This window comes from Nelumbo nucifera, chromosome 4, assembly GCF_055504915.1.
Source record: "Nelumbo nucifera cultivar China Antique chromosome 4, China Antique-T2T, whole genome shotgun sequence".
Taxonomy (NCBI): domain Eukaryota; kingdom Viridiplantae; phylum Streptophyta; class Magnoliopsida; order Proteales; family Nelumbonaceae; genus Nelumbo; species Nelumbo nucifera.
The window spans coordinates 37,352,077-37,377,828 of record NC_142652.1 but is presented as its reverse complement, the minus strand read 5'-3'; the positions used below and the strand labels follow the sequence as shown (position 1 = coordinate 37,377,828).

General features: G+C 36.8%; 1 protein-coding gene across 2 annotated transcripts in view; it reads left to right on the top strand.

Annotated features, from left to right (window-relative positions):
- The window catches only part of LOC104607301 (NAD(P)-binding Rossmann-fold superfamily protein), a 57,202-nt gene extending 42,044 nt beyond the window's left edge, over positions 1-15,158 (top strand). For both annotated transcript variants that reach the window (XM_010272926.2, XM_019199430.2), the window contains 3 exons: positions 385-509; positions 1,731-1,788; positions 14,734-15,158. In XM_010272926.2, the coding sequence (XP_010271228.1) occupies positions 385-509; positions 1,731-1,788; positions 14,734-14,844 (294 nt within the window). In that variant the 3' untranslated portion in view covers positions 14,845-15,158. The remainder of the gene's footprint in view (positions 1-384; positions 510-1,730; positions 1,789-14,733) is intronic.
- The last annotated feature ends 10,594 nt before the right edge of the window (positions 15,159-25,752 follow it).

Sequence of the window (25,752 nt, the reverse complement as noted above, 5' to 3'; positions counted from 1 at the left end):
ATTTCAACCAACTAAAGGTTGGGGTGACCGCTCCTTTTGCTCCACCATTCCAGAATCAACTTTTGACTTTGGACTATGTCTAGCCATCTACTATCATGAACATATGGCATTATTTTAAACTTCCATGGAAATTTTATAACTAATCCTTAGCATTTTCTTTTACATTTTGTTCTCCTGTTTCTTCTCGTTTACCATACTTCATATTGCTGGTAGACTGATTTGCATATGTGTACTACATGCATACACTTGTATGCATAAACTTTTAATTGTGGAATTATGTTCGCTGACAGTTGAGATACTAAATGCATACACTTGCATGCATAAACTTTTAATATTTCTGTTTCTATTATTGTATCTCATTGTTGATCTGATCAACTATCTAAGGTAGATATTGAAGATGTGATGTATGTCGTAAAAGAGTTGTGGCATGGGAGAAGTGCAAGAGATCAATCTCCAAAAGATGTAGGACGCGGAATGTGGCGATCTGTTAATGAGTTAATGCTTGTAAGGTAAGAAGTGTTTTTTAACTTAATTTCCATTTGTTAATTGTATTACAGGGAGAGAATGTGCATTAAAAGCATTTAATTGGTCTTTCTTCTTCTGGGAGTGGTACTTATTATGCCCTGGTGAAAATGACACGGAAATGCAAATTATATTGATTTTTATGAACCATATTGGGGTTAAGTCAACAATGTAAGCTCTTTTTATCATCATTCCATCATCTGGCATGATTTGTGTTTGAATTAGGGTAAGAAGGATAATCATGGTTATGTTTCAGTCTGTGCTCAACTGCTCACTTCATCTGGAGAAGGGATATTGTTATATATTGTATTCCTATCAAACGAAAGAATACAAAGTATGATAAGATTCCCTTTATTAAAAGTGTCTATGCACGATACACCCATTCTGGCTAAATGTGCTTCATTTGCATCCAATTTTATTGTTGGAACTTGTCACATTATGGAATAACTAGTATTGAAAGAAGATACAAATTGTGTGATGCTTTCAAATAGATATTCTCATTTTGATCCCAAAACAACTTATGTCAAGGTAGCTGAAGAAAATGCAAAAATTTACTAAATAACCTACTCAGAAGCTGCTTACTTATGGACCATGGGAACACAGATGTGGGTTGATTTGGTTTCTGTCTATGGGGATTCCTCATTTACATTAGAGAATTGAAGAAACTAATTTTTCTTTTAACAAAAAAAGGGCCATTACCCAATGTTGGTTCCATCTATATGGGGTCTTGGGAGGGGTGGACAGGATATGGTTCTTACCTTTGGCGTTTTTTGCACAAAGGGGCCGCTCTCAGACTTGAACCCACATTCTCACACTCGAAGAGATTTTACCATCATACCAAGTAATGACCCCTTGACAAATCTGTCCATTATGATCATATCAGACATTGATGATTTGACTGTTTGCGAGATGGTAATATTTTAGGTTGCTATTATGCAATTGTCATTGTGGTTTTTCTCTCTCAATTTGCATTAACACATTTTAATGTTAAAACGTCATAAGCATTTGAGAAAGAATAGTGCTTGCAGAGTTCTATTATCAGATGATATAGTTCCACTACTAATGTTCTGATCTATAGTGAAACTGCACCTTAGTGGTCAACAAGAATCAAGAGAACTAATTATATATCATGGCATTGCATTGTATACATGAGGAGAGTCCCATCACTTATCTAAATGTTTTCTTGATGCTTCCTTGGTGTTTTCCAGGTGGGACCAGGCAAAGCCAGCATCTGTATCAAATTTGATTCTTTTAAAATTTAAGGAGGTAATATATAGAATTTTATATTAAAACTATTTACATCTTTCTTACATGGTTTAAAATGTTTACATATCTAATATTTCCACAACATATTTCCATTTTCATGGGTACTGATACAAAATATAACTCATTCTGGCCATGAATTCATGTGCAAATCCAGCTTGCCCCCAGCAAAATGAGAAATAGGGAAAACGGAAAAAGAAAGACAAATAGGGATTTAAATGAAGAATTAATCTTGGAACCCAGAAACTTGATAAGACCTTTTTTGTGATAGATCAAAAGAAAAATAAAGAAAATTGATAAGACCTTTTTCCTTTCCTATTTAAAGAAAATTGATAATATCGAGGCTGGGTATGCCATCATTTTGCTTTTCAGATGGTTCTGGTGTACACAATGTTTTAAAAGTGCAAGGCGCAAGGGCCAATTTGTGCCCAAAGCAAGAGGCGCAAGGCGATGTGCGCACCTTTTTGAAGCAAGGTGCAAAAATACAAAAAATTGCTAAAAATAAAAAATGTCAGAAAATTCAACAAAAAAGCCAAAAAATTCAAAAAAAAATATTAAACATAGTATTATTAAGAAATATAAACTTAATTTTTAAAATTAATGATTTTAAAAAACCTATTATCTAAAATTAAAATACATAAACATAACATGTAAAGCATATTCAAATGAAAATTTAAAAATAAAATTAAACAAATAAAACATTTTCAAGCATGTAAAGCACACAATCTCTTTTTTTCTTCAATTGCATTACTTCATGTAGCTAATGTGATGTAAAACATATTACATTCCTAATTCTACGAGTCACCTTTGTGCCATGCCCCTCGAGGCAAGCCCAAATAAGTCCATGTTAGGATCCTAAATTCTTAGTTCTCACACAAAAAATAATGATTTTATAATTTTAATTGCTTTTTAAGAAGATATTTTAGTAGGATGAATGAATGAACAACATTACCAAAAGGCACCCGCCTGGGCCAAGGCGCAAGGCGCCTTTTGGAAGTGCTGCACCTAGGACCTGGGCGAGGCGCCTACCCTAAAATGCGCCTCGCTTGTGCGCCTAGGTGTGCCTTTTAAAACACTAGGTGTACACCAGCTCAATCTCAAGGATGCTTTCTATTAGAATACCACTACCGTAGTCAAAATATAGTTGTCTTGGGATTTTTCTAGAATTGTTTGCTAGAAATCGAGCTCTCCTTTCTTATAGGTATTAATAATGTGGAAACTATATTAAGAGAGATAATATATAATGGTGTATACAAAAAGGGGGAGAGGGCAAATGAAGATATTAAGAAAACACCTTGCACTCTATCCCCACGAAAAGGTATGAACCTAAGGAAAAAACATGTCAAATTTATCCCATAAAAAACTCAATGTTATAAACCATTACTATTTAAAAGAAGCATGCTCAATCAGCTATCTACAGGACCATCCATTGTGAAAAGTGAAAACTCCCTAAAACCAGCTGTAACCAACCAACCTGGACAAATGACAAAGGCCAACACTTTTTGCAGAGACTTGTTAGCAGCTCCATTCAAATAACCCAAATAACACCACTAGAGAGCTTGCCTTAATGCCTTCTACAAACTGAGTAGATTCCAAAGGGCCAATTAGTTAGGGTGAGATTTCCCCTGTTCCTCGATCTCTGCTTGCAAAGCTTTCCCCTTTCCCTCTTTTCCCTTTGCAAATGACTCTCCAATGATATATTGTAAGAGTCATACATAGCCAACATAATGTCTTCATCATCTGGCATTCCCTTTTAAAATATTTCTTAGATTTGGTGTTTCCACCCAGAGAGAAGAGAAGAGAAGAGAAGAGAAGAGAGAGAGAGAGAGAGAGAGATCCCCAATATATCCCCATTTGCTATGTAGTGATTCGAAATCTTCCGTGATTTTTTTTTCGAAATATCTTTGCTGATATATCAACGATTTCATTGATAGACTATATATTTAAAGTTTAAAATTTTAGAATATTACTAAAAACTTTTCAATATTTCATTAAAATTGTCATATTTTTTTTAAATATTTTCCTAAAAGAACCAACAAGGAATTAGTGATTGGATAATTGGCTTACTACTTTGATATGATTTGCTTACTAAGTCACTATAATTCAAAAGAACAAGAAAAATGGATATAACTATTAAAAAGTATTCTCAATCTAATCAAAACACATGGTAACAACAAAGGCAAAAGTTAAAATGGCAAACAATTGACATAAATAAAGAAGAAAAGATGGCTAAAGACCAAAAGGGAGACGAAGAGAAACACACCTATTACAATTGCTTTTTTTTCCTATTTGATTTATATAATTCTTCGCTATGGTTTTTTGACCTTTAAAAGTGCAATTATATTTTGCCATTACTAATAAAAAGATGCAGTTATATTTCTTCTAATGATGTCTTGAAGGTTTATTAACTAATTTAGGCTCTGTTTGGAAGGAGTACAAATACAAATATCTACAGTACAAATGCATACAAAATATAAGGTTTCGTATTGATTATCCAAATATCTTAGAGAAATTAGCAAAATATCTCCGAAATTTCTCCAACTCTACATGGCGAAATGTTCATAAATATCAATATTATGAACCATGCTCCCAACTTCTTCCGAGTACCACCCTTCTATATATAGCATACCAAGCACCCCAAATGTTGGCTATCCTTTGCTAACCCCCCCTACTGTAAAAAATGAAGCCTCCATCCTGGGGGATTATGCTCCAAAACAACCATTTCTTTACTGCTCCCTGTTTTGCCAGACCCACCCTCATAGATGCTTGATTGTTGCTCACAGAACGATATTGTACTCCATATGTGCCACTCATATTTTTGGGTAGTAGGAATTTTTATCAATGAATTCAATTTGTTTGTTATGATCAGAAAAAACAAAAGATGGCTTCCTTGTTGTTTGACTTTTCTTTAAAGATTTTAGAGTTCCTTTCTTCCCATATACACCAAAGTTTTGCTCTCCCAATGCATCTCCATTACAGTTTAACCTCTCTCCTTTGTTGGGGAAAGTAAGATTTCCTAAACAAGAAAGACGCCCTCCAAAGATTCTATAAGAGAGAGGGCATCTGAAATCTCAAGATCCCTCAATCCTCTCCTGAAGACCCAAATCCCAAGACAACTTCTAATTAGTTGTGGAAATATGGTGGGAGATCAAATGATCTTTATGCATAGAAAGTGAATAGAGAAGAGGAAATCTGCCTTAAAGGGCATCTTTTTCCCTCTAAAAGTCTACCCAAAATTTTGTTTTCACCTCCAAGAACACCATATTTGATATACTGCAAAGAATCTAGCAAGATGGAGAGCATAGCTTTCCTAGGAATATCCAAGGAAGCTCTTGAATTCAAACTTGTGTCCCAATTATTGGCCAATAAACCATGAATACTTTTGATGACAGCATGGTACAATTTGACCAACTCTACGGGAATCTCTATGACCATTTGCCTAGCAGTGTTGCATCTCTTGACCTAATCTAATCAGTGTAGTAGTGCCTCATTCACCCTTTGTTTTTGCATGTACTGTTAGCCAATTGATTAAATAATCGTTCTTTCCCTCATTTGATCCCCACAAGAAATCCCTTACATATTTCTCTATTCTTTTTGCAACTAAGGCTGGAAATTTGAAGAGAAAAAGGTAATAAATTAGTAGGTTGGCAAAAGTTTATTTGATTAATTCTCCCCCAATGAAACATAGTTTTTCTTACAAGATGCCAACTTCTTAGCAAAATTGTCCATTCTCCCCCTCTTTTCCCTTCAACAGCACTCCACCTCTATCAACATCCCAAAGTCTTCTAATCATATCCCCTTTGCACCTCTCTTACTCCCTTCAACTTGAACCCTCCCATTCCGCACTTGATACTCTGCTATCTCATTTTGACACTTCTACCATTTTCCCGTTGTCTAGCTGCCTCTTTTCCTCCTATATAAAAACGCCAATTGCTTTTCTAATCTCAATCTCCCCATCAATCAGCTTGGTCAATTCCACCTCTACATCATCAGGCCACACCTCCTGTTCCTCCTCCCATTTTGTATTATCTTCTATGAACTCTAAATCGCCCTCCCATTTGGCTTTTGCTGTTGTATTGCCTGACTAGGGCTACAAGTCGGGTCGGGTTAGGTTGGGTTGAGGCCAATCCTAACCCAACCCCAAGTTCTAAACCCCAACCCAGCCTTCAACCCGACTAACCAAACCCTAACCCTAACCCTAACCCTAACTAAATTCCTTCAACCCTAACCCAATCCAACCGAACCCAAAGTCAATTTCGGGTTGGGCCCAACCCAACCTTCTTCCCATCCCTTAAAACCTCATAGAATTTCTTGATTTTAGATCTTAACTCAACTCTCACTATATATATTAATCCTATGTTTCATTAGTATTTATTTGTTGACGTTTTTTCGGTTCTTTTGTTACAAAATTCAGAAAAACAAGTATCAGAAATGACTATAGTTTATTATGAGTTATGACTTACGATAGATATTTCTTAGGCGGCAAACAACATAGAGGAGATGAAGAATAAAATTTTCAAAAAACAAAAAATAATGTTATTAAGGTTTAGTCTTTCTAATTAGAATTAAGTGAAGTGACTATCTTAAAAGAAATACATGATACTATATGGTGGGGGCTATATAAATATCATGCATCTAAACAAATCAATGTATGTTATATATTACATATAACATATATTTATATATGACATATACTATAGAGTCAGATTCGGGTTGGGTCGGGTTGGCTAAGGGGTCAACCCTAACCCAACCCAAAGTAAAGTCGGGTTCATGAATTTCAACCCTAACCCTAACCCGAACATCAACCCAACCCAACTCAACTTTTTCGGGTTGGGTTAAAGTTGGGTTCGGGCCAACCCGGCCCAAGTTGCAGCCTTACGCCTGACTTACCACATTAATGCCCCTTTATCCTGAATAAAACTGCTTCTTTCTTTGATTACCTTCTACTTCTACTTGATCTTCCATGGGCCCAAAAGGTTGAATTTGCACCAAATCCTTGAACTTGGAACTGATTATCTGGGCCTCCAAGAGAAACGATCAATCCACTGAAGTATTTAAGCCTTTCTGTAACTGAGTGGCACATGTATGTAATGTGATTAATCTTCAATACTGGAACTGGTCCCAAACCAGTTAAACTTATTAAACCTGTTTGCTTGGCTACGCAGAATGACATTTTGAATCCATTTTGTGAAGCATACTTTCTCAAGGCATCAAATAATAAAATTATGTTGTGAACAAAATAAGAGACACACAAAGGAAGACTTAATTAGTTATTTACTTGAGAATTGAAGTTTATTGTATGGATGTCAACTATTTGGTCATCAAAGGGTTGTTGCTTTCAATTACCGGAGTAGACGAGTTCACTTCTCTATTTGGACCTTTATTTGGTACACATCCAAGACATATCGGTGATTAAAATGGTGAATTTGAAGTGGATTTTGTGTTTGTATTACCTCTTTTACAATGAAATGAGCTTGTTTCTGAGGTAGTCTTTCATTCAACAACATCTACAGTAGATCCAGTGTGCTTTACAAGATTTTTCTTTCCAAAGAATCTGAACTCCACTCAATCTATGCCCTGTCTGTTTCTGACAATGCTAGCCTCTTTACCAATTTAATGTCAAGAATGATTCCTGCGAGGGAAACTTTTTAGTGTCTAAGAATGGTAAAGTATGTTGATCAAGAATTCAAAAGCTTAGAGGGTGTTCAGGACACAGGTACAGTTCTTTTTTTTTTTCCGAGTTTTGAAAATGGAAAAAAGTTGAAGCTGTTAGGATGGGCATCTGTGGTTTGGGAATCGGAAATGAGGTTTGTTAGATACCCAAAACTACCCTCTTTTCTCAATAATATAAATGTAGTAGATTTTTAAAAAATGGAAAGAATTTCTGCTGACATATGTGTGATGTGGAGAAGGATTCAGTTTGAAACTAACCCACCAAACATTGCTATACTGCTACCATGTGTGTATGTGTGTGTTTAGCAACAGAAGAATGAATATATCATCATGAAAGATCAATGCCATTCATTCCCAAGTTTTAGGAAAGAAAGACAAGGGCTAGAAGCCTAGAACTACTCCAAGTAGGGGCTATAACCACATAATATATCCCGGACAAGCCAAGGTAGCCCTCCTCCACGCATATAACCCCCAACCCTGGTTAAGGTGGGATCCCAAGTCTCCGCTACAACCAGCCAGACACGTTACTAACTGAGACAGTTGGCACCTTTCCCAAAGCCCAGATATACTTTGTTTACTTGTTAGGAGCACAAGCTCATGAAATGTATGGCACTTGTAAATGGACCTGTTCACAGGCCAGCCCAGGCTTTTCCTCTTTATTGACAGAAAATGACCAGGCCCAAGCCTGTGCCTGGCCCTTGTATAAAGCCCTAAGCCCAATCTGGACAGATATATTATAATATATAATATTATTTTACACAATAATATATAATACATATTATATATTATTAATATATTATATTTTTTATTATATATAATATTATCAGGCTGGGCTTATTTGAGAAAGCCCAAGCCCAAGCTCATGGGCTTATTTGATAAAGAATGGGCTGGGCTGGGCCAGCCCGTTGGGCTACCTGGCCCATGAACAGGTCTACTTGTAAAATACTGTCTGTAAAGTTTCACTTACATTTTGTGATCCTTATACTGCCTGTTGCGAAACTTGTTTATTGGTTTGCTGTTAGTATGCTGTCAGCCTACAGGGTGTTTGGTTCTGTTTACGTTTATTCAGTAAACGTTTATTGATGGTGCCACATAGGCACCATCTCAGCATTTTCTCTCTCTTGCTCTTCTGCATATATCAAAAATGTAAAAAGTAAACTTTGGTTTATGTGTATGCCAGCCGTTTGTAGAAGTTATTTTTTGAAGCTTCCACAAACAGCCAGGTGTTTATTCACTGTTACGCTGAAGTGGTGCCTAATTGTCATAAACGGTTGCAATTATTGCATTTCTCGGTTTTACCAGCAAATAAAGTACAAATATTTATTCAATAAACATAAACGAAACCAAACACATACCTAGTCATCCTAGGTGCTGTCAGTTAGTTTTTCCTTTCTTTTTTTGTTATTTGTTTATTATTAGGAATTGCCACCAGGGGCATTCTTGTAATTTCTGATATTATTTTAAGAGAATATAAATAGCAAGCTGGTATGAGCCAGCCCACGTCTTTGGTTCTCAATTGAACCTCTCTCTTTCTTCTCATCTCCTCTCTCTTCTCTTCTCTCTCTCTTGTATCTCTCTCTCAGGAAAGAGCACATGGTATCAGAGCTATAATTCTGGGCTCAAAATTTTTTTTCCTCTCATCTGAATCTCAGTTTTTTTTTCCTCTCTTGATCTCTTGGACATGGAAGACCAAGAATTCTAATCGGACTGGTCAAAGTCTTGCAGCTGTTGTTCTGTGGGTTCTAACTTAGTCGTAACACCAAGGAAACCTTGATAGAAGAGGGGCGATGCTGGGATGACTCTCCTCTCTTAGTTCGATGCTGTGAAGAATACTGGGTTCTTCAATGCTGTGAAAAATATTTTCTGGGTAGTTCAGTGCTGTGAAGACTATTTTCTGGGTTCTTCGATGCTGTGAAAAAGACTTTTCCGGGCTTGCACCTTCGTACAGGTGCTGGACAGGGGTATGTGTCCCCTCTTTCTCTGTGGTCTATGCTGTGAAGAGCTGTGAAGGCCGTGGTTTTGAGGTTTTCATCTTTGTGCTGGACAGGGGTACGTGTTTTTTTAATCATGTGCTGTTCTCGAACTGTTAGTAGGCCTTTTTAATGACTCCCTGTGGCCAAACTATTGCTGTTAATAGACTGTTTTCAGTAGCCTGTTAGTAGACTAGTTGCTGGACTGATTACTAGGCTATTCTATAGGCCGAACTATTGCTGGACTGTTTTCAGCAGTATTTTTTCTCTTTCCGGAAGTGAAAATTCTTGGAAGCTTAGCATTCTGTTTGTGTGGGATCTGGTCTGGTATATTTATGACCCTTTTTTCTCAATGGCAAGCTATGATTCAACATCATCTGAAGTTACATCAACTCATAGTACAGCTGGTATGGGGGGTGAAAACATGATGTTTCCCATGCCAATTACCCCTTTAAATGGCCTAAACTACCTAGAGTGGGCTAAAAGTGTGAAACTTTATGTAACAGCAAGGGAAAAAGCTGGTTACATAAATGGCAGAGTGGAAGAACCCAAGTGTGAGACAGCTAAACATGATAGGTGGGACCATGAAAACAGTATGGTGATGTCTTGGCTCCTTGCAGCCATAGAACCCGAGGCGAAGAACTTTATGTGGGCAGACACCGCTAGTGAGATTTGGGAACAGGCCAAAACCACCTATTCTGAGCAAAGGCATTATGCCAAAATTTACTAGTTGCAAGTTGAATCCTCAACCTGCAAACAGGGAAATCGTAGTTTGTTTGCCTATTATTCAGCCCTTATTTCCGTATGGAAAGAATTGGATCACTATCAGGCTATAGAGTGGAAACATGATGATGATGCTAAGGCCTATAAGAAGCTGGTTTCTTAGCCGCAAGTGTTTGCTTTTTTTTTGGGACTAAACCCTGCTTATGAACCCTTGAGAGTTCAGATCGTAGGAAGCAAAGAGTTGCCTTCGGTTCAAGAGGTATATGCCCTTGTTCAATCTGAAGAAAGTAGGCGGAGTGTGATGGTTACAACTGAGGGGGAGCAACAGGTAGCTTTGACTACAATGGGTAATAAAAATATGAGGAAGAAAAGTGACTCCAAAAAGGCTGATGATAAAGACAAGTTATTTTGTACCCAGTGTTGGCGCTCGTGACATACATGTGACACATGTTGGGAAATTCACGGGAAGCCCAAGTGGGCAGTGAAGAACCAAGAACAGGGTAAAGTGCAAGGTCAGAAGAAGCCGAATACAACACATAATGCAGCACATGTGGCAACCCAAGATACTTGTGCTGTTGGTACTACCCGAGATCACTTTACTAGTTCTAACCCCAAGGAAGATATCATGAATTCCTTCAGAGATCACTTAGAGTCATATGGTAGGGCTTTGCAACAGATGGATAGTTCAGTTACTGGTACTCCTTCATTTGCATCTATTTCAGGTAATGCAGCTTCTGCATTCCATGTCACCACTACCACTGATTCCCCTTGGATCATTGACTCAAGGGCCTCTAACCACATGACCAGTAAGCCAAATTTGTTTTAGACTTATAGTCTTTTGTCAGGAAGGGATAAAGTGAGGCTTGCAGATGGATCATTCTCCTCCATTGCAGGCCAAGGATCAATATCCCTTCCCCATGGCCTTAACCTAAATAGTGTGTTGCATGTTCCCCAACTTCCTATAAATTTGCTTTCAATCAGTAGCATCACAATCTCTTTAAACTATAGTGTAACCTATTTTCCTGGTTCATGTGTTTTATAGGATCTAACTTCTAGGAAGACGATTGGTAGTGGAAGCCTAATGGATGGTCTCTATATTCTTAACAACAAAGTTGGTCTCTCGGTGTCGTCCTTGGAGTCATATAGTCAGTCAAATAAGAGTCAAATTTTTTTTGTGGCATAGTTGGTTAGGTCATGTTTCTTTTGAAATAGTGAAATCTTTGTTTCCGTTTTTATTTAAGTCATGTTCAGTGTCAAACATGTCAGTTGAGCAAACAATGTAGAACAACTTTTCATTCAAGTAATAAAAGATCTTATTTTCCTTTTTATATTGTGTATTCTGATGTATGGGGGCCTACTACTATAATCTCTGAGGGCGGGTATAAGTACTCTATCACTTCGACCGATGATTTCTCCCGCTATACATGGGTATTCCTGATGCATAGTAGATGAAGTTCCAAAGATCGTGCAAGACTTCCAGCAAATGGTATTTACGCAGTTCCATGTTGAAAAACAGATCTTTCAATCAGACAATGCCAAGGAATACTTCCACAATGAACTTAATGAGTTCTTTGCCTCCCATGGATCTATTCATAGAAGCTCATGCGCAAGAACACCGCAACAAAATGGTGTTGCCGAAAGAAAAAACAGACACCTTGAGGTAGCTCGAGGGATGATGTTGCACATGAATGTTTCAAAAAGGTTTTGGGTGGATGCTATAATTGCAGCTACTTATGTCATCAATTGCATGCCCTCTAGAGTGTTGAACTACATGGCCCTTCATCAGTTGTTATTCCCTCATTCAACTCTATTTTCCATTCCCATGAGAGTCTTTGGCTGTCATGCTTTTGTCCATGATTTGTCTCCGTCTCGAGGAAAGTTAGACCCTCGGTCCATTCCTTGTATCTTTCTAGGGTATCCTTCCTCTCAAAAGGGATATCGGTGCTTTGACCCCGTTAGTCATAAATTTTTTGTCTTTATGGATGTGTCCTTTGAGTCTGAACTGTTCTTCCCTACTCCTCAGGGGGAGAGTAGTGTGGAAGAGGAGAAGCAGGTTCAGATCCGCCAAGTCTCTCTTCCTTCTATTCTGGACCTGACCCCCTTCCGTGTCTTCCAATGTATACACCGTAGAGATCAGCAATGTGATAGAGATGTGGAGCTACCAAACATTGAGCATCTTACACTGTCAAACTCCTAGGAGGTAATTCCAAACCCTACTATACCTATTGACAGCCCTGCTCCTACTATGGATGACCTTGACATTCCTACTGCTCAAAGAAAGGGAGTCAGGTCATGCACTACCAAACATCCCATCACCCAATATGTCTCGTATGATCACATTTTCCTCTCATATTGAGCCTTCCTATCTGTAGTTGATTGCATCCCTGTACCCAGAAATGTTGTAGAAGCCTTAAAATACCCTAAGTGGGCAGATGCTATGAAGGAGGAGATTAATGCCTTCCATAAAAACCAAACTTGGGAATTGGTGGATCTTCCAAGGGGGAAAGACCCAGTGGGGTGTAAGTGGGTGTTTACAGTTAAACATAAGGTGGACGGGACAGTTGAAAGGTATAAAGCAAGATTAGTAGCCAAGGGGTATACTCAAGTGTATGGAGTTAACTATGATGAGACATTTGCTCCAGTAGCTAAGATGAACTCAATTCGAGTTCTTCTATCATTAGCTACTAATCTTGATTGGGAATTGCATCAACTAGACATTAAGAATGTCTTTTTAAATGATGACTTAGAGGAGGTGTACATGGTTCAACCCTCGGGATTCTGTGCCAAGGAAAGTGAGAATAAAGTGTGTAAGCTAAGAAAGTATCTCTATGGTTTGAAACAATCTCCTAGGGCTTGGTTCAGTAAGTTTCATATGGCAGTTCAGCAAGTAGGGCTCAAGCAATGCCAGTCCGATCAGACACTCTTTGTGAAGAGATGTCAGGAACATGTTGCTGTTTTGATTGTGTATGTGGATGATATCATCATCGTAGGAAATTGGAGTTCAAAAATACAACAGTTGAAACAATTCCTTGCATCTAAATTTGAAGTGAAAGATCTACGTCCTCTAAAGTATTTTCTTGGAATTGAAGTTGCCCACTCAAAAAGGAGTATCTTCATTTCTCAAAGGAATTACACTCTTGATATGTTACAAGACACAGGCAAGTTAGGTGCAAGACCAGCAGATACTCCTATGGATGTTGATCATAAATTGGGTAACTGTGATGGTGAATCTCTGAGAAATGTAAAACAGTTCCAAAGGTTAGTGGGGAAGTCAATTTATTTGTCCATGACTCATCCAGACATTGCATATTCAGTTGGGGTCCTAAGCCAATTCATGCACTCTCCTAAGAAACCTCATTTGGAGGCAGTAGAAAGAGTTCTTAGATACTTAAAAAATTATTCAGGAATAGGTCTACCATTCAGTAAGAATAATCATCTAAAGGTGAGAGTTTTTACAGATGTTGATTGGACAGGTGCTGTGGATGACAAAAAGTCCACAAGTGGGTATTGCACATTTGTGGGAGGAAACCTAGTGACCTGGAAAAGCAAGAAACAAAGTGTGGTAGCAAGGTTAAGTGCTGAAGCGGAGTATAGAGGCTGAAGTTCTTTGGCTAAAAAATCTTATAGGGGAGCTTGGAGTTGCTATTCATAACCCCATGTTTCTTTACTGTGACAACAAGGCAGCCATTAACATCACCAACAATCCTGTCCTACATGAGAGGACCAAGCACATTGAAGTGGACAAACACTTCATAAGAGAAAAATTGGAAAAAAGGGAAATTTGCATCCCTTATGTCAACTCCAAGGAACAATTTGCTGATGTCCTCACAAAAGGATTTCCATACTTGCGATAGAATGAGTTGTGTAACAAGTTGGCATGATAAACATATACAGCCCAACTTGAGGGGGAGTGTTGTGAAACTTGTTTATTGGTTTGCTGTTAATATGCTGTTAGTATGCTGTTAGTCTAGTCATCCTAGGTGCTGTCAGCTAGTTTTTCCTTTCTTTCTTTTTCTGTTATTTGTTTATTATTAGGAATTGCCACCAGGGGCATTCTTGTAATTTCTGATATTATTTTAAGAGAATATAAATAGTAAGCTGGTAGGAGCCGGCCCACGTCTTTGGTTCTCAATCGAACCTCTCTCTTTCTTCTCTTCTCTCTCTCTCGTATTTCTCTCAGGAAAGAACACACTGCCAAAAACACAACCACAGAATTTATTGGTTATTTTGAGTGCATGCATAGTTACATGGAAACCACTACTTAGAGTAGAAAGTAAGAACGCTTGGAAATGATGTAGAAAGTGGAAATATAATTTTCATCGTGGAAATAAAATATATCCAAGCAACTATTTTCCATCTTTCAGTGCTAGTCAGTTATGCACATTTTAGACAACATTGGACTGAGGGGCTTCTCATTACCATTCTACAAAGCTGCACACCTTCTGTGACTATTCTTTTGGTAGAATTTTATACATCTGACAGCATTCTATGTTTTTTGCTTAAGATTTCATGTATATTTGCTTTTAATAAATATAATATACTTTCAATTTCTATACTAAAATGGACTCTGCTTTTGGTATAGGCTGATGAACACGAGTCAAGGACACTTGATGCCATAAAAGAAGAGGAACCAGAATTTTTCATGCGGATAACATCTGTACTGAAGCGAGCTGAAATAGAGTACGATTTATAAGTGGAACTTTCATTCACCAATCAAATGGGAACAGATTAAGTTTCAACTTCTTTGTGACATGAATCAACTATCAATGGGTTTACAGGCCTTTGCAGTAGGCCTTTAGGACTTCCCATTTCTTGTGTTTCTTGATTTTTTATTTTTTTTCAATGTAAGGATTTTCTTTGAGTTGTCTTTTTGCATGGCCTTGCTTTTGGGGCCATAAATTTTGTACCATATTTCTAGTCTAGCACTTTCTGTTGCAACAGAAATTTTGTTCTGTTTATTGGGAGAGCCCTAAACTTTTCTAATTGCAGAGCTGGTGACCTTTTCAATATTGTTCCAGTTCATTGGAATTTATTAGTATTAGATTCATTCAAGCCAAAAAATATAACTAGAGTTGTAGGCTCATAGGCAATATACCAATCACATAAGACTCCATTTGTTTGCCGAGCAATTTTATTTGAACTATAATGAGAAAAATGCAAATTCTGGTTCAATTTTGTTTTGGGTTTTACTTTACATTTCTTCAGGTTCAGGTTTTATTTTAGTTCATCTGCACTGCAAACAAAATAAGGCAGTTAAGGACTTAAGGCAGAAGTTAGATAAAAATAAATTAGCATTTGCACTCTCACAATTTTGCACCAGTGCAAATGAAATTGCACTACAAACAAACCAGGCCTAGAGTACACATTGTAATATATTAATATTTCAAAAATGCCAAGATTGGTTTGGGCGTGATCGGGACTCAGTTCAGGGCAATATAGCTGAAATTTAAGCTCACGTTTGGTAAAAAAGAACCTAGTTGGCTCATCACATTTACACCTTATATGATATTTAACATTGAACACTACCATCCATACACACTAAGGTACTGTTGGATAGACTTCTACTTTTGTATTTTTAATAGTATCAAAGTATAAAGCAATGCTCAAAGTATCATTACGTATTGGCCTGTATCGGCTGATATGTATCATTCTGGGACCCTTCCCATATGCCCCTACAGTGGGTGTATCGGGGGTCTGACCGGTTCAGAGGATGGAGGGATCTTAGACTGGCTCCCCTGAACCAGTTTTGAAAAAAATAAATAAAAAAAGGTAATAGAATGAGTATCAAAACGCCCGAGCGTATTGATATTTTGAACCTTGGTATAAAGTACATAAAATGCTTTTATTTTGGTATTTTTGTTTTGAAACCGTTTGTGTAAAAAATTTTGTAAAATGTGCTTTTAAAAACAAAGCAACCATTTCCTGTTTGGTAAAAGCACTCCATTCATTCTTCCAATGACAGTTTCCAGTGGTTTGGTGGCTGAGACCGACGACGGCGGTCTAATTCCAATAGCAGCGAGCAGAGATAGGGCCGAGAGTTGTATCGAAGGGTATGATCACCCTCCAAAGTATGATCACCATCCAAATCCCAATCTCTCTCTCTCTCTCTGTATTTCATTATTCTTCATCTCAATAATGACCGACCTGAGGTCCCCAAACAGGCAAAGAAAGATTCCCACATTCCCTCATCTCCACCTCTACAGACACAGACAAGGCAAAAAATAAGTAAAAAAGCTAAACATGTGCAAAATGTGAAATGTGATGTGGGGGATGCTTTAAAATTTAAATCAGGGCAGAGAACTGTGCATTTTGCATGATTGATAGCCATGATCATCAGTTTGGATCATCTAAGGATTTTGGGGCCAATCTGCTAGAAAACAAAATCCATGTTGTCCCTTCAGTTGAATTCAAAATATCTATCTCGTGGAACATTGGTTATTAATTAAGTGGGTGTTTTAAAACGTGAATGATTTTGTTTTCATTTGTTTTCGAAATTGTCACATCAGTATATATATGATTAAAGATTTAAATGGTGTTTTTGTTTTGAAAAGCAAAAACAGATTGGTTTTATTGCAGGAAATAATACATGTTTTTGAAACCATAAAAATTAATGGCGGTTTTTAAAACAAAAAAACAAATTTTAAGGTACAGACGACAATCTATGATTTATTATGAAAGATGATGAAAGATATTATGACTTAAAACAAGAACATGCTTTTTCAAACCAAAAGGTCAAGAACAGTTTTTTTTTTTCAGTTTTTAAAACAAAAGGCATACATACAACCAAGAACATGTCTTCCATGGTTTTGTTTTAAGAACGAATTTGTTTTCAAATCTGACGCATGGTTTTAATTCATCTTTGAAATTCATAACAAAATAAACAGTACTTTAAATTGAAAGTCTTTCAAAGATATAATACCGAAAAAACTTACAACCAACCAACCGGCATCATACAAGTAGTAACCAATTAGGTGGGTTTTCATCAATTTCACGGAGGTACCTAAAAATCATCTGAACTGTGGATAATTTGATCTATTGCCAAGAGAAAAGAAGGACTAAATCTAGATTGATAACCATGAACACATCATATTGTGAGATGACACTGAAAGCTTAGCTTTAGTTAGTGGCTGAATGCATGGCGTGGGCTGGTAGTTGTGGTGCCTCTGATGCAACATCCCACTCAAATTTCTATTATTCTTACGTGTGCTACTGGCTACTAACCACCACTAACAAACTGGACCCCATCCCACTACCACATGATTATTTCCATCTTTTCTTTTTTCTTTGTGTTTGTGGTTAAAACTAAAGATTATTTCTATCTGATCAAGTGCGTTCTTCATCTCCAGAAGGATGAGATGTGACACTCCAACCCACTCGTCATGCATTTGGATTGCATGGAATCAGTTCAAGTGCGACGATTAGGTTCACCAAACAACGAACCATCTCTTCTATTTTATTTATCCATTTGTTTGTTTGTTTGCTTATGGAATTAATGGGGGAGCAGGTAGTGTCAACTTGCAAGAAAACTTTTCTAATCAGAAGGCTTTCTTCTAAAGATTATGATTCTCAAAGCTTCCAAGAGATGTGGGAACACTCACATATCATGATCTCTCTCTCTCTCATATATCCAAATCTTTTGGCTAATAATGGAGTGTGGTGGGTCCTTAAAAAGATAAGCGTCACAGGATTTTTTTTTAAGGAAAGGAGAATGAAATTGGGTTTTGGGTTCTGATTTAAATTCTCATTAGCAGTGCTGGAATGAAGGGGGCAAAGTAGATCAATTAAGAGGTGACCTCTACATAAATGATCAGACAAATAATTAAGTTAAAACAAAGCAAGGATTAAGACAAAAAGGTTAAGAGAAACCAAGTTAGGGAACTCCCTTTACAGCAACATACACCATACAAACAGATAGTACGTGGAGGTTTCCTTTTCCTTAGCTTTGTGGTGTAAAGTATAAAGGGAGAAAAGAGAAAAAAGGATAAGGATGTTTTCATTTGAAGGTTCAACTTTTTAACCCACTAAAAAAATCCAATAAGGTACATCTATTAGATGACTCTCCTGCCTAAGATGATTCACCTGAACTCATTCTGCAACAATTTTTAGATTTAACATCAATTTATGTAATTCTTTATGTTTAATCCCAATTTATATGTTTATTATGGTAGATTAATGTGATATATATTCAAAGTATCGATACATTCAATACTGATTTTTCGTTTATATCAATCATGTCAATTACGCTGCATTTGATTGTATGCAAATTTATTTGTATTAGTACAAATGTAAAAAATGTGAGTTCTTATTTAATTCTGTTTTGGATTTTACTTTATTATATTTTATGTCTTAATTTACTTCATTTGTATTGTAATCAAACAAAATAAGTTAAAATTTAAAACAAAAATAAATCAAAATTTACACTCAAATCATTTACACTGTTATGGTTTTGCATCAATACAAATTTATTCGCATTGCAACCAAATACAGCCTTAATTGCAAAAGAAGACATCAAGGAAGGTATTGACATTTAAAAACATTCATTAACTCTAATTCCTTATGTTCTATGTCTTGATAACCTTAAAAATTGATACAATTGAACCATATACATTAATGAATACATACATATCATATATATATATAATACTATAAGTTGTCGATTTATCGATTTCTAAAGCGAATTGCCAACCTCATATAAATGGGATAAGGGTTAGATGATAATAAAAATGATCTTTAAAGCAGATACCCCACTTTCATGAGAGGATATATAAAGCATATATACCTTTTTTATTATCTATTCACTATTAATACTATGTTATGCATGTACCTTCAAGCTTGTATAAATTAGGAAGTAAATGAAATAATCATACATATATCGACAACTTACTAGAATATTTGGTGATTTGAGAAAATCTTTATAATAAATTGCCACTTCAGCGTCGAAGATTAAGTTTGTTTTATTTATATGACAACTAGATAAGCAAATCATTCTTCAAACAAACCTTTGGTTCTCCAGGTTTGAGAGTCTGTGCCATAATCTACAGGCTCTTTCTATGTGACACTTTATTTATGTTGCATAGAGTTCATATGGACTTTACGTGTCACACATGGAGAGGTTATTTTATTTGATTCTTCAATCTACAAGTGGAAATTTATTGGATCTTTGGTAACAACCAGCCAGCTAGAGATTTAAGATATATGACAGATACTATCAACCTGCCAATAGATGTTGATGTCCAATTGAGAGATTGATTGTACCCATCAAAAGAAATTTGAGAAAATGATAGATCTGATTGATCCCAAATAAGGCATCTCTCTCCCCAACCTCAATTCATTGCCACTAGCTCCATAGCAAAATTCAATTCTGAACATAGCTCATATTCCATAAGCAAACCTAGAGAGGCTGAACCGAGACTTAAATGTTGAGCAACCTAGCTACCAATAAGCTGTAACTGATAAACAATTAATACACATGCAAAAGGATAGGGACAGTGCATACGTCAAGTTGCTAATACACGCATACATACATATATACATTTATGCATATGTACATAGATACCTATAATAATATATAATTTGTCAATCTTTAAAGTGGATTGTGGATACCTCACTTTCATGAGAGGCTATACATACCTTTTTGTCATCTATCCACTATTAATACCATGTGCAATGTATGTATACTTTCCCTCTTGTATATTAAGAAGTAAATGAAGTAGAGGCTAATAACACTTTATTAAAATATTGGGAGAATGACTGTTCAGCCCACCTTAGAATTCTCAACCCTACCGTACAGGTGGGATGAGTCCTGATCATGGATTGATGTTAAATCCACAATTAGGATATAATTCATGGGGGGCTACTAGTAGACTATGGGGGACTGTAATTTCAGAATTCTGTAGTAGGGTGCAGTGTACTTTTTCGTAAAATATTTAGTGTTAAACGTAAACCTTTATGATAAGGTGTCTCTTTAGCCTCAAATATTAAGGGCATGTTTGAAAGTGCTTAAGTTAAAAATAAATGCTTAAAAACAAGTGCTTATTATTCTATATTGGGCATTTGATAGTCTTTTTCTCTAATAAGCACTTAAATAAGCATTTGTGACTAAAAGTGTTTTTAAATAAGCATTTGAATAAGCACTTATTCTATAAAAACGCTTTTATGAAAGTACTTTTATAAGTCATTTTCTGAAAGCACTTTTATAAAAACACTTTTATGAAAGCACTTTTACAAAAGCACTTTTATAAAAGTATTTTTATAAAAGTACTTTTATGAAAGCACTTGTAATAAAGTACATTTATGAAAGCACTTTTATAAAAATATTTTTATATAGTGCTTTCGTAAAAGTGCTTTTATTAAAGTGCTTTCATAAAAGTACTTTCGTAAAAGTACTTTCATAAAAGTACTTTCATAAAAGTGCTTTCATAAATGTTTTTGCAAAAGATCCTTCATAAAAGTGTTTTTATAAAAGTACTTTAATAAAAACACTTTTACAAAAACACTTCATAAAAGTACTTTTATAAAAGAACTTTTTCAAAATTACTTTTATAAAATTCGACTAAGAATAATTTTTGAAGAAAAAAATTGAATAAGTGCTTATTGTATAAATACTTAAAAAAACTGGAAATTTGGGCTTAAAAAATAAGCCCTTCTTTTTAACATAAGAACTTATTTCGGGCTTATTTCTCAAATACCAATAAGTACTTCTTAAACTACCCTTGTGGTTTAGTTAGTTGACTAAGTATACCCTTACTGTTTGAAATTGACTAATGCTATCCTCTATTGTTTCTAAAATTGACTACTACTAAAGATAAAAAGACTATTTTACCCTCTATTTTTCTTCAAATTTTTAAAACAAAACAAGGAAAAGGAAAAACACCGTTGAACAATAGAAGTGTTCGCTTAGGAATAGCACCGCCGTTGCAACAGGATTTCTGACAGCAAAGGAAATGGGCTGCCAATGGCGGTCTAACCAAAGTGGCGGAAGCCTGCTTCTCGGCGTTGTACCAGTCCTTGCAAACCAAAGAAGCAGAGCTCCTATCCCTATGGGATTTCACGAAACCAAGAACACATTCTAAGACCTCGTCTGAGAACGACGAAGCTTGCTTCTTCTCCTCCTCCGGCGAATCCTTTTGCCTCTTAGAAGCCATGCCTACTCAAACCTCAAAATCGAAAACCTAAACGCCATTTGGGAACAAATGAAAGGAAACTCTTGAGAATCTAAACTGAACATCATTTTTTTCACTCGTTTCAAAGGTCTAGGATAATATAACCGAATGCTAGCGTAAAAACTGGCTGAGCTCCATTGTGGAAACTGCAGGTCACATCAAAACAAAAAAAAAAAGTTGCAGAAAAAAGGGTTTATCTCCTCAGTAGAAAAAAACAAAAGCTTTAAGACCACGTATGGAAATTCACATTTGCAATAACTCTAGCACCTGGGGAAAAAAGGACTAGAAGAAAGACAAATCCTCTACTATAAAAAACACAAATGCGATCTATCAGCCATGAAAAGGCTCGCACCCAAGAAAAACAGACCGCAGACCGAAAGAAATAGACTGTTTTGTAATTTAAATTCGACGGCGGTGAATAACAAAAAAGAGGAGAAAGCTAGAAAGAATTGTAGTTATTCCACCCGAAGCGTCTCCAGAAGAAGGGGGGAAAATCAAAAGAATCTCGAAGCCCTATAAGCGGAAAGACAAATACGCCATGGAGGTCGCTCTCACATCCCCTCCCCCATACGGAGACAGCTCAGGTAAAGAGGAGAGAAAAAAATTGGAGAAATAAGAGAAATGGCTTGGAATGCTTAGATGCCATTTGGATTTAGGTGTTCACCATCCATCATTTACCACTCTCCAAACAAACCCTTATAACCTAAAAGGAGGGAAGCTGGGAAGGATCTACGCCTCTGAAAACAACCAAAGAGTGTGTGTGCCGACCCATTGCATATTATAGCAAAAGCAGGAGAGAAAAAAAAAAGGTTTTATTAACTTAAACTCACTCACAAGACACTCCCACGTTGTAAATATGACTGAACCCAACAGGAAAAAGAAGGGGAGAGAGAAAGAGGGGGAGAAAGGTGAGGCTAAAATTAGGTTTTAAATATATATATATATATATATATATATATATATATATATATAAACAATAAGGGTAGAGTTAATCAATTGTTAGAAACAATAAGAGTAGGATTAGTCAATTTTCAAACAGTAAGGATACAATTAGTCAATTAACTAAACCATCATAAGGGTAATTTAAGAAATTTACCCTAATTTTATTATATGACAACTAACAATCCTTCTTCAAGTAAAACTTTGGCATATCCAGATCTGCAGCTTCCAATAAATTATGTTTCAACACACTTTCAACATAATCTTACACCATACATCTCATTCTGTCTTGTATGATGGGTCTCAGTCTCATGGTTATATGTGTGGTGTTAGATCATGTTGGAAACATATTAGAACGGGTTTTGTTGGGAGCAGATCACCACTTAGCTTTAGTTGTCAAGGTTTGAAGGTCTATGACTATGTTCCCTCCATTGACTCTTTCTACTGGCAACTTGTTTATATAACCATGCCTTCATTACTCACTGTCACTGTAATACCAAAAAAAATGCTAATAAACACATTTTAGTACAAAAAAAGGGGGACAAGTAGACGAGATCAGCTTCCATCTGGGCAAACCTGTGCCCACACCATTCTAACAGCCTTTTGCAGCCTTGCATTGGGAATATCTTCCCATGAATTAAATCACACAAATACGGAGATATTCTCAATGCAAGGCAGTAAAGGCTGCTCGAATGGAATTTGCCCTGACTGAAGTCAAACTCCAAGTAGACAGACTTACAACAATTCAAAATTTCAAATACCTCAAGAGGATGTGTGAGGACAGTGTGAGGCGTGTTTTGCTCTCACACGAACCCGGAGACGTGTAGCGCAACCATCTCTTGTGAGGACAGTATGAGGTGCCCCGTTGTGAGGAGCAAATTCGGACTCCCGTGTAATGAAATTAATTCTAAACTGGCACATGCCCCAACTGTATGTAGAGTTAAGATTTGTGAGGGTGGATTGAACAGTAAAACCTCCAAAAAAACAGAGTATATTGCAGTCCACTGCAGAATTCTAAAATTACAGGAAATGGGACTCAGTCAGTGCAAAGCCTGCTCAAACAACCATCATAGCCTTGCATCGGGAATATCTCCCATGAAATAAAGCGTAGAAGTACGGAGATGTTCCTGATGCAAGGCTTTAAAGGTTGTTCGAACGGGCCTTGCACCGACTGAAGTCAATCTCAAATTACAACCCCCATAGTCTATTAATCTACTAATAGCCCCCTATAAACCGCATCCTGCCCATAGATTTAGCATCAATCTACGATCATATTCATCCCACTATATGATGGGGCTAAGAATTCTAAGGTGGACTGAACAGTCATTTTCCCAAAAAAAATCCCTAAAAGCCAAAAAGAAAACTTATGTGCTTACTTTTATGGGTGTCTAGACCTGTTCATGGGCCGGGTAGCCCGACGGTCCGGCCCGCACCCCGGCCGGGCTTGGTCATATAATTAGGCCCGCGAGCCTGACCTCGGGCTTAACACAGTAAGCCCGACTGTGTTTCGGGCCGGGCTCGGGATTTGTCAAAAAAGCCCGGCCCGGCCCAACTCAGTATTATATATTTTATAAAATATATAATATATATTTTATATATTATATAAAATATATAAATAATATAATATTTATTAAAATATATATTTATAATTTAATATATATATATATATATTATTCTTTTCTTTATAATTTCAATCTATCTCTCTCTTTATTCAAGTGCTTCAACATTAATAATAATAATAATATAGGCTAAATTTCGAGCCCGGGCCCAGGCTCAGGCTTCGGGCTTTTTATGAGGGCCGGGCTCGAGCCCAAATTGTAGGCCCGATGGTCGGGCCGGGCTCGGGCTCGAGCCTTAAAAAAATTTGTTAATACACAGTAAAAGCCCGGCCCAAGCCCAGCCCGGCCCGGCCCATGAACAGGTCTATGGGTGTCATATTACCTAATACCTCGTCAGATTTTTTGTCCTTTTGTGCTTCACAGGTTTGTGGGGTCACGGATTATAGCACTGGCATAAATTATAAGCAAAATATCTCTTTGGGGAGTTCACATCTCCGCCCCACAGCATCTCACCCCACAGCACATTCCCACCGTGTATTGAGAGCATCTCTTGACGATGACATCACCAATTCTGGTACCATCATCGGGAGATATTCCAAATACACGGCAGGTATGTGCTGTAGAGCGTTGTGGGGCCAGACGTGGAGCGGAGATGTGATCTCCTGTTTGGGACTGTTACTGGTTTTTTAATAAGGTGTGTTTGGTTTGATAAAGAGCATAGAGAGTTGAACCCAGTTTTCTACCCACAAGCTCTTCTCACATGAATACCCACCGGACGCCACAAGACGTATATTGGGAATATCTCCTTTTCATTCATGGGGAGATGTTCCCAATAGAGGACAGTAGTAGCTTGTGGGCAGGGATGTAGGAAAAGTGTATAGGTAGCACTCTAGCAGGGCCGGGAGATCTGGAGAGAGTTCTTTGATTTTCAAAAATTCCTTATTAGAACTTGTCTCAACATAATATGGGGGGCCAAAAGTTAATAAACATGCATTGAGGGATAAAAATATAAATGAGATATCAATGGGGTTGTGGGAATTTTTTCAAGTTATAGGGGAGGCCAGGGCTTCTTTTGCCCCTGTGAACAACAAACGGCTGTCAAACATAAACAGCCAATTTTTATTTTCATTTCCCTTTCTTCAATCTACAGGTTTCTTCAAAATCAGACCAAAAAACCCAGGAACCGGTCAGGTAATCACTTTCCGTTTCATTCTAAAATCGTTTTTTTGACCAAAAACCATTGATTTGGTTAATGATTCATTAATCCGAGCAATCGAACCACCAATTCAAACAATGGTTTTTTGTTATTTTTTTATCTTTTAAGTAAAAACAGGTCATCCATTAATAATCAAACCATTTGACCCAAAAATATTCTGTCCAGTCCGGCTTTAAAAACCTTGGTCTGGACTACCCATCCATACAAGCTTAACCAAGCTGCCAACTAGAAATTAATAGTATTACCAACCTGCCAATGATGTTGATGCCCAGTTGAGAGAGTGATTGTGCCCATTAAAAAATTGAGAAAATGATTCATTTGATTGATCCCAAATAAGGCGTCTCTCTCTTTCTCTTAACTATCTAATTAATGCCAACCTCAACCTCAATTCATTGCTACTAGCCTCATTTACAAATTCATTGCTACTATCTAATTAATGCCAACCAAATTTCAATTCACTCTCACTGGCCAAATTAGCAAAAGTCAAAACATAACCCATATTCCATACGAACTTAGAGAGACTGAACCGAGACTTAAAAATGTTGAGCAACCCTCCCTCCAAGAAGGTAGTAATAACTAGTATGCAATGGATGTGCAAGAGTACTATAGAGACGGTACATGCACCAGGTTTGTCAGACATGGAATGTACTAGTCACCAACCTGGAGTTGTATCTATAGAATCTATATAAATGATAATTTATAGATCTTTAATTAAAGTCAATACC